This window comes from Eublepharis macularius, chromosome 2 (assembly GCF_028583425.1).
Source record: "Eublepharis macularius isolate TG4126 chromosome 2, MPM_Emac_v1.0, whole genome shotgun sequence".
NCBI lineage: Eukaryota > Metazoa > Chordata > Lepidosauria > Squamata > Eublepharidae > Eublepharis > Eublepharis macularius.
Window position 1 is genome coordinate 233,561,339 of NC_072791.1, and position 10,334 is coordinate 233,571,672.

At 49.0% G+C, this 10,334-nt stretch overlaps 1 protein-coding gene across 1 annotated transcript in view; it reads right to left on the bottom strand.

Moving 5' to 3' along the window:
- The window catches only part of KIAA2012 (KIAA2012 ortholog), a 105,823-nt gene extending 96,513 nt beyond the window's left edge, over nt 1–9,310 (bottom strand). Inside the window, exons 1-2 of the mRNA XM_054971825.1 lie at nt 8,972–9,310; nt 1,757–2,041 (exon numbers count right to left, since the gene is read on the bottom strand). Coding sequence (XP_054827800.1) covers nt 1,757–2,041; nt 8,972–9,058 — 372 coding nt within the window. The 5' untranslated portion in view covers nt 9,059–9,310. The remainder of the gene's footprint in view (nt 1–1,756; nt 2,042–8,971) is intronic.
- Nucleotides 9,311–10,334: the final 1,024 nt, after the last annotated feature.

Genomic DNA, 10,334 nt, shown 5'->3' on the forward strand with positions numbered 1-10,334 from the left:
GGTTATACAGTGTCCACTGGATGGCTGCCCAACATATGGGTACAGCACGGGGCTATGTAGTGCCCATTTGTTTACTGACCCACATATGGGTTGCAGTACATTATCTGTTCGCTTCCCTCCCCGTATATGTTGATGGGCAGGAATCTGAAATTGACCCCATCTTGGGACAGTTAGTATCTGTTGTTGATTTTATGATTAACTGTTGTTTTATGAATTGTTTTAATATTTGTATTATATTTTTATAACTGCTGTACCTCACCCTGAGCCCGCTTGTGGGAAGGGAGTTAGAAATGTAATAACAACAACAACAACAACAACAACAATTTCCATAAACAATGCCAAAGGGTAAATAAACACAATTTTCTAAAGACATAGCGTTATTAAGAATCCATGCAGAGTTGAAGAAATGTTGAAACAGAACATAAGCAGTTCTAGGGATGACATTAGACCACATGAAGCACAAGTAGCTCATAGGAGCACATATTTAAAGCAACAGGTAGTACATAAGGCAACATAGAAGTAAAGTCTATGGTCCTTAACTCATTAGTGAAGCATCTGAGACCCCCTCCCCACAATACAAAAGCCTTTTTGAATAATTTGGTTTTGCATCCTTTGTGGAAATCCAGGAGGATGGGGGGGGGGTCTCCTCACTTCCTCAGGCAGGCTGTTCCACAGGGTAGGGGCCACCATAGAGAAATCCCGTGTGCGGGCTACTTTTTGCCCATCTGCAGGCTGGCACCTGCAAGAGACCCTGTTCAGATGAGCAAAGCTGCCGTGGAGGGACTTAGGGAGGGAGGCGGTCCCGTAGGTGTGTTGGACCAAAGCCATCAAGAGCTTTGTATGGGATAACCAACACCTTGAACTGAGCAGGGTAACTGATAGGTAGTCAGTGGAGTGACTGCAGGATGGGGGGTGATGCTCCTGCTCCTACTCGCTCCTGATAATTGTCGCGCCGCAGCGTGTTGCACCAAACGGTTACTTATGTCCTCTTATTCTGTGAATCTTATCAAGAGGAACAGGCCTCCCTTATACTGCCTCTCTTGATTAGATTCAATCCCTTGCAGTCCTATCTTGATTTCAGACCAGAAGTCTTGCACAATTTCCTTTTAGAAGATGCTCAGAGCTCAGTGACTTACGCTGTGGCCAAATTTTGTTCCTTCGCCATTAGGAAACGCAGACTCCTCTTAGCTGAAAATGTCGTATAATTGTTTCCCCCCCCTTTTTATCTCTACTGTTCCTATTTTATTAACCTTCCCTTTGCCAATGTTCTGATCTTATTGCTATGTTTTGATGTGATAACTCATCTTTTATCTCAGATTTGTTTTGTTTTACTGGCTTTTGCTGCAATAACAAATAAATGAATGAGAGAGGGTTACATATAAAGGTGGGATGGTGATGACCAAGGCTTTTTTTTCTGGGAAAAGAGGTGGTGGAACTCAGTGGGTTGCCCTTGGAGAAAATGGTCACATGGCTGGTGGCCCCGCCCCTGATCTCCAGACAGAGGGCAGTTGAGATGGTCCTCCGCACCGAGGGCCGTCTCAACTCCCCTCTGCCTGGAGATCAGGGGGCGGGGCCACCAGCCATGTGACCATTTCCAAGAGGTTCCGGAACTCCATTCCACTGTGTGCCTGCTGAAAAAAAGCCCTGGCGATGACACAACCAGTGCTTATTGCTGAAACAATTTTTAAAAGAAACCCCATCACTAAAAATGAGTAAACTACGGATTCCTCAGTATGAATTGACTGTGTCCTCTTACCTCTTTGCTACCATATGCCAAAATGGCTCGCACCAGATCTTGAAGGGTGTGCGGTTCGATCTGTCGTGTCCTGCTTTTACCTCCAAGTCTTCGCTGGGACTTCTTGCATCCTTTCAGCTTCCTAGAAGATTTGGCTAAACCTTCCGAATAGAGAACGAGTCCGCCTGTTTTTGTACTGTAGGTTTTAGGGAGGTACAGCCTCCAGGGTCTCTCCATGACTTCACTGCTATCCAGGGGACTGCTGACATCGCAATGGTATTCGGGGGACATCCAGTTGAAGTAATCCTAACATGGGGGGACAATAATATTAGAAAAGGAAATGCAACAAAATTAATTGGTCAGAGTTGCATATATCTTATCTCTGGGGCCTGAAAGAAAGAAAAAATGAACCAATCCTATTTTTAAAATTTTCTGTCCTTCCTCCATTTGCTTTGTTGGTGTTACAGAGAAGGGGCTCTGAAGCAGTCAGATGGAATTCTCTGAGGGACTCCATGTGTGGAGACCACGTGCCTCATATCATCATTCTGAACTTTTCTACAGGGTACTGTGGCTGTGTTTGACTATGTGACAAGGAACAGCAGCCATGTTGTTTCCTTTACCAGCGGGAATTTAAAACATCGGCTGCTTCCACAGTGTGAGGAAAAGAATAAGCTTCATGGCTACACAAGGTTGTGAAATTCGCAGAACAAAAACAGAGGCACTCATATCAATTTTCCATCTGACTATGAAGGCATGATCAAAATTGCTTTCTGCGATATGCTTCAGAAGTAGGCTTAACAACAACAACAAATGATAATAATAATAACATTCAATGTATATACCGCCCTTCAGGACAACTTAACACCCACTCAGAGCAGGTTACAAAGTATGTTATTATTATCCCCACAACAAATCACCCTGTGAGGTGGGTGGGGCTGAGAGAGCTCTGAGAGAGCCGTGACTAGCCCAAGGTCACCCAGCTCGCTTCAAGCGGAGGAGTGGGGAATCAAACCCGGCTCTCCAGATTAGAGTCCCGCACTCTTAACCACTACACCAAACTGGCTCTCAAGTATGCACCAACAGTACGCACCAACAGCTCCTCTCCCAAACATCCAGGAGCTTCCCAATCCAGGATTTGGCCAACCCTAGAGGGTAGACTCTAGGGCCTTTTTTGCATTCTATTTCGTGGAGGTCCTTCCCCTCCTCAAAGCTTGCCCTCTCCAGTCTCCACCCCTAAAATCTCCAGGAATTTCCCATCCTGGAGTTGGCAACCTACTGGCAATGCTGTTCTACAATGAAGCTCATCGTTCTGGAATGTGCAAAACAAAGGCATGTTACTTGCACAAGGCAAGAAGAAGGAGAAGAAGGAGGTGGCTGTTCCAGGATTCTTTATTTGAATCTAATACCTGATGCTGCTGCCTGAGAATTTTTCTTCAAGCATGCACATGTATCTCTTTTTTCAGCCGAGTAGCTGTTTTGGTCTGCTAGAAGCACAATTTGGGTCCAGTAGCACCCTAAAGACCAACAAGATCTCCAGGATATAAGTCTTCAAGAGTTAAAGCTCCCTTCATCAGATACAGGTCTTAAGATGCTACTGTCCGTGTATCTCTTTTTTTGCTTCTGAAGAAAGACTTTTATGCTGAGCTGAAGGACTTGACAGATATTCTGAGGCCCTAAGCTCTGTCAAGTGTGAGTCTTCATAAGCATTTTACACACACACACACACACACACATTTAGTGCATTTTTTCCTATTTAGAGGCCCCTCATAATCTTAGGCCTTTTGCTGGATCTTCGTCAACCTGGTTTTGCAGAGAGAATTCGCCATATACACTCTAAGGGGGAGGATAATTGTGTTTAGGCATGTGGAGAGAATATGTGTCTGCGCCACAGTTCAGGTACTGAAGGAACGTCTGTCTGAGAGCCTCGTCTTACAGCCGAACAAGACTGCGTGAAGACGAACAGCTCCAGCCGCCAATGAAGCTGGCCTCGTGGAATTTCGCCAGACTCAGCGTTCCCTGTGACTTCTTCCGCATGACGGAGCAGCCACGAGACCGAGCCCTCAGACGTACCTGCTGCTGCATTTCAGCTTGGGATCTTCTACAGGGGACTACTGTACTGCTCCCAGGTGAATGATACAGGCTGTCTTGAGGCACAGCCATGTGGTGGGTTGCCAGTGAACACTGTGGCTGTGGAAGGGCCTTCGAAAGGTCTCCTTTTCTGCTCATGAATGAGCCTTTGTCAATTTGCCCTGTGATTAGGGTTACCAGGTTCCCTTACCGTCCTGGCAGGAGGGGGGGACCTGAGTCACCTGTCTTCTCTTCTTCATGCACGCAAAGCACAGGTGTGCTCCCAGGGCCCAAATCATTTGAGGTCCAAAATCGGCCTGGTGTGAAGCATGGGAGAGCCCTGGGGCAGTGCAATGCCATCGCGGACATCGTTGTGCCACCCTGGAAGCATGCCTGGGAGACCTGTCCCCTCACTTTCCCCTCCCGCTGGCCAGGTGAGTGGTGGTGGGCGGGTAGAGAGTGGGAGCAGAGGGTCCCCCACCCCCACCGGGGGAATGGCAGCCCTACCTGTGACACAGAGCTTTAAGAGAGCCCGCAGAACCTACTTTTTGTTCCCTCCTGTATAGGATGGTTGCCAACTAGGGGTGGGCACAGACTAGGAAAAACCCACAGGCTGTCGATCCATGGTCCGTGGCATTTCATGGACCACAGACCACAAACTTTTCATGGTCCGGAGCTGGTTCGTGAACCAACTGGTTCGTCGGTCCGGGAAGCGCCAGGAGCCTCCTAGTTTTAACTGAGATGGGAGCCCTCTCTGACCGAACCTTCCTGGCTGAGTGCCTATCAACAGGAAAGAGGGAGGAAGCTGTTCCGAAAGCGAAACCCCAAACCAAGTCCGCACCACACCTTCTATTAGGACCAACCAAGAGGGTCTGCCCACAGGCAAGTAAGAGGTTTCTTCATACTAGGAGAAATATCCAGGCGTGCAAGTTCCGATGTTATTTTGTTGGAAAGAAGATGATGACAACATCCTCCCCAAACCACCCGATGAGGACGGAGCGCGTGTTGCCTGGGATGCAGGCTCTTGAGGATCGTCCGGCATCAGTTAAAGGGGGGTGGGGGTGGGAATGGAAGTGAGGGAGTGAAGAAATTGACCCGTTTGAGCCTCTGAGAATTTATAATAGTCTGCAAAGAGAAATTCTGGGTCAAAGGGAGATTTTCCAAACATTTCCTTACCTCAAGGAGTCCAGCTAGAGTTACCAACAAGCCTCCAGACAAATGCCCCGTCCCTTTCATGGAGGCTCAATGGGATCTTATTTACCAAGTGGTGTTATTTACCTCCTGGCCATGAAAAGCCTCCTCTGCTCCACTTTCACATATTAAGCCTCTAGTCAAGGGACAGACAGGACATTTTCCTCCAAGCCAGTTGCCAGCGCCATGTAATGGGGTCCACCTTCCAAACCAGTCTTTACAGATATACAGAGCACTACAAGTTACAACGCCGTAACTATCTAGCTTTGCCCAGATAGGAACATAGAAAAAAATTATTTATTCATCAAGAACATTTCTATGCTGCCTCCCTGGAGAACCTGCTTGCAGCGGCTTATAAAACATAATAAAAACGTATCACAGTAAAAACTGTTAACTTTTAAAAACCCAGCCAAAGCATAAAACAGCACAAAACACCAAGCAGCTTACTACGAGTCTCATAGAGCAATTCTAAGGCTAGAAGCAGGCTATGCTTCGAAAGCCAGGGGGAACTTTTGCCTTGACGCCTGAAAGCAAGTAATGTAGGAGCCGGGCAAGCCTGAAGGCTTGCTGAAACAGCCGTGTCTCTGTTTGGAAATCAGGGTTGGCCAGGGAAGAGTTTCCAGGTCCCTAGGGGGCAAACCGGGGGATGGAGGGAGTCACATGGGGGGGGTACTCACTTCACGCAAAACACATGCATGCTCCGGAGTGCCCCACATTGCGCCAGGAACGACGTCATTCCTGGAGCAATGCAGAAGTCATGGCTTGTGCCAGGGGCCAACGGAGTGAAAATCAGCCCCAAACGCTAAATTTGGGGCCGAATTTCACTCAGTCTGCCCCTGGCACAACTCAGTACTTCTGCATCACGCCAGGAATGACATTATTCCTGGAGCAACAAGGGTGCGTGCATGCTTCACCTCCAGCATGCCACTCTTGCACCTTTCTTCCCCCTGCCAGCCAAGTAAGAGGCAGCAGAGGAGAAGAGGCTGGGATAGTGAATGGGGGGAATGGAGGGGGGCAGCAGGTGCACACCTGTGCATGTACAGAAATCATACACATCCCCCTGCGTCTCCCAACAATCATGTAGTTTCTGATACATCCTGTAAGCAACAGGTCACACCAGGGTCAATTCTTTAAAAATTGGCCCCAACATAGTGAAAATGCTGTGTTGGGAGCAGAGTTTTTAAAAACTGGTTATGGTTTGATCTGCCACTCCTGGGTTGCTCTGGGCCTTGTGTTATTGCCAGGGAGTGCGAGGGCGGGCTCGTGCTTTGCCTGCATGCCCACTGACCGGCTTCCCCCCTTTCCGGATGCCTCCCTGCTGCCACTCAAGTGAGCAGTGGCGAGAAGCTGCGGCTGGCAGGGGTTGGAAACCCCCCCACCACCACTGGAGGACACCTGGCAGCCCAATAAAAGAAACCACAAGCAGGAGAACCACAGGAGTTGCGGGCGGGGGAGATCTCATTCCTCCCTTACTATTTCTTCTTTCCCTTCCCTGGAAGCTCCCACAGCCCCTCCCCTTTTCCTGCTTCCGTCTCTCCTTCCCGCCCACCAGCCAGCCTACCTTTATCTGCCCCACCTCGGTCTTCAGCTTCCCCTGCTTCCTCCCCCTGTTAGCCTCTCCCTGGGAATATTATGGCATCTCATTCCCCCCCCCCCCCACGATTTTCTCTTTCCCTCCTCCTGGCAACCGCAGATCCTCACCCTTCTCTGCTTCCTTCTCTCCTTCCAAAACACTAAGTACTTTTTATCTGCTCCACCATCTTCAGCTATATTGATTATTTATTTACTTCATTTTTATCCCCTTTCTGTACAATGAGGACCCAGGTGCTTCCACTAATCTCCTTCCCTCCGTCGTGTCCTCCATGTTGCATTAGCCCCTCCAACAACTACAACAGCACGTCATAACTCCTGAACACGTTCCACTCTTTACCACAGTGGAGAAACGCCATTCTGTGGGTGGAGTTCCCTTTCTATGGGCTGCAGAGGGGAGGGGCCAGTTCTGGAGTAGAAGGTGATTGGAGGGAGAGCGAGTCGGTTGACGGAGGGGAGTTGGGAGTGGACAGTTGGTGGCTGGGGGGAGCGGAGGGAGAAAAGGCTCGGAGGGGAGAGATGGAGATCTAGTGTAAGCCCAGGTACCAAAGGATCGGGCCTGCCCTACCCAACATCTAATCAGGGCATGAGGGACACAGAGTAGGGGTTTCTGTTTAGGTTTTATTATTTCTTCTGTTCACTGTATATTTGCCTGTGTATAGCTACAAGTTAAATAAATGATTTTCGGAATTCATGAAGGAAGAAAGCTCTTCTGTTCCACACAGTCCCCCAACCGCTTGGGCCCACTAGCAGAGGAGGGAGGTTAGGAGGCTGCCCCGCCTAACCAGGACCCACTACAGAGACAGTAGTGGCAGCAACTACCCGGAGACAGGAAAGGGAGACAGCCCCTTCAGGTGCCTGGCCAGAGGCAGAAAGGGAGGGGTAGGCCGAGCGGGGTCTACCAGTGGGAGAAAAGGCCCCATTTCGCCACAACCACAATTAGTCGCTCCATGTCAACACGGATCAATCCAGAAGCATAAACTCCTGCTGCCCATGCATATTACTCTAGGTTAGGGTTGCCACCCTCTGATTTGGGAAATTCCTGGAGATTTGGGGGTTAAGACAGAGGATGAAAGGTGGGGCTTCAGAGGGGTAAAATGCCATAGAGTCCATCCTCTAAAAAAGCCATTTTCTCCAGGGGAAATGATTTATGTAGTTGGAGATAAGTTGTAATTCTTGGAGATCTCTGTCACCAGTTCAATCACCATGGCTGTTTTCACACTGCTTACCGGCCACGGAACATCGCGCCAAGCTCCTGGAATGACAGCGTTTTCCTGGCGCGATTTTGCAAGGCGAACTCTCATGCAAAATCATGCCAGGAAGACGCTGTTATTCCAGGAGCTTGGCGTGATGTTCCGTGGCCGGTAAGCAGTGTGAAAATGGACCATGTCCAATGTTCTGAGTGTGCACCAGATTAATTTCTCCAGAGACTGATCCGGTGGGGAGTACGGTAGATATACAGCAAATACACTATTCTGGTATCCATGGCTCCACTTCAGTTCTCATTTATCAGTCTAGTGCCTGCATAACATAAAGTCAAGTTTTGTGGCATTGTCCCACCAGTCCCTAAGGTACATGATAAAAGATTGACTTGCTGAAGTAGACAGAATTAAGGCATAAATGGAACTACCCCCACTGCCACCCCACAAAAGGCCCGTAAAACCAGGCGACTTTTAGCATAATACTAGTAACACCTTCCTGGGAGTAAGCCTCAAAGAATAGGATTCAAAGTAGACTTGCTTAGGATTGCTCATAGTAATGGTTAAGAAACTATTGAAATTGCAGGACTATCGTTCAAAGCTCTTCAAACGGAGTTGATTCTAAACAGGATAAATAGTTAAAGCTGGTTTTTTAGACTGACCTGGATGAACCACAACAACAACAACAACAAAACAACAGCAACAACTGCGCGTATATACTGCTCTTCTAGACTGATTAGTGCCTCACCCACAGCAGTGAACAAGTTAGTGTTATTATTATCCCCACAATACAGCTGGGGAGCTGGGCTGAGAGGAGGGGCCTACCCAAGACCACCTACTGAGCTCAGGGCAGGAGTGGGATTCGAACCAGTAGAGAATTCTGATATTATTTCAGAACTGATGCATTTGAACTCACATGAACTTCCTATGTCCAACATTAAAACAGACCAATTAAAGCCATTGGCAGACAGGGAGCGATACTATGATGCTGAAATTGTTTACGGATATTCCCATTACAGATTAAAACAGGCCAATAAAGCAAGATTATTATTCTTTTGCTATTGCAAACTCTACGCATTCTAGACATACTGAAAAAAGGACTTCCCCAAACAGTTACTGTTTTAACCTCGGTTGGAATACCTGCCCAGAAAACAGCCTTGTTTGTCCCAGTCTTAAAACGGGGACTTGCCTCTGGTTGGACATGCACTTCCAGCTTCTCTTGCGTTGTCTTGACCACTTGTCCCGCACCACGACTTAAAAGAGACAGGTTGGGCATTTTAAAACTTGGGCAACTTCAGCGGCCTTCTGCAAGCATGGCTTCCTCGCATCTGACTGAAAAAGCCAGCGGGGGCCTCTTGCGCGGACTCCCCCCGGTCCATAAATCCGCCCTGTGCTGGAAGTAACCAAAGAGCCTGCAAGTTCCCTGTAGCGGTTTTCAGTCCTGCGAGTTAAGTTTTCTGCCGCCTGCTCGGCCGCCCCTTCTTCTCTTCCCGCCGGTCCTTCAGCCGGGGTTTGCGGAGCTCTGCCATGCCATCCTTTTTATCGTGCGCTGAGGTTGTTTCTGCGTTGCTATGGCAGCAAAAGGAAATGAAGCTGTTCGAGCCAGCCAGAGGGAAGGCCGGGGAGAGGGAGGGACGGAGGGAGCGCGCCGATTTCGGAAGGACCGGGCTTGGATTTCAGGGACGGCGGGTCCGGCAAACGCGCCCCCCGCCCCCCCCCCGCAACAAAAATAGAGTTTCATGCAGCAACTTCAGCTCATCCTTTCTCTTGTTTCCCAGAATATGACAAACTTCTAATATTTCTTTTTATCACAAGAAGCAAAGCACGGACCAGAAATGCAGCTGTCCGGAGGGTTTTTCACCCACTTCCTCTCCCAGGATCCATCGTTTCTAGCATTCCACTTTCTGGAGAAAACTTTTTCCTTTTTTTTTTTGGATGTGGAAAAGGATACGGGGAGGGGGAGGGGCGCCTGGAGGACTGCCCCGCTGCCCCGCTGGCTCCTGGTCGTTGTCTTGCTTTTCCTTCTTCTTTGACATTCTCCAACATACATTTTGCTAGGATCACACAAACAAATGTGTAAGGCTTGCAAGAGAGAAATCAGCAGCAGGGCTTCCCAGACTCCCTTGCCCATGTCCAGCCTCCCGGACCCCGCTGGTGTCAAGCCAGACTTTCAGGGATGACGATGACCCGTTGGGGCTTGTCACTCAAGAATCTGCAGGCCAAGGAGATTTTATGCTCCCCCCCCCCCCGTGCCCAACTCTCCCCTCGTTTCTGTCACATATATAACAACCACCACCACCACCAACAACAACAACAACTGCACTTGTATACCGCTCTTCTAGACAGATGAGTGCCCCACCCAGAGCAGTGAACAAGGTCAGTGTTATCATTATCCCCACAAGGCCGCTGGGAGCTGGGCTGAGAGGAGGGGCTCGCCCAAGGCCACCTGCTGAGCTCAGGGCAGGAGTGGGATTTGATAGCTGGGGAGCTGCTTCCATACCTGGGTGCAAAATTGGATTGCCAACCTCCAGGTAGGACCTAGAGATCTCCTG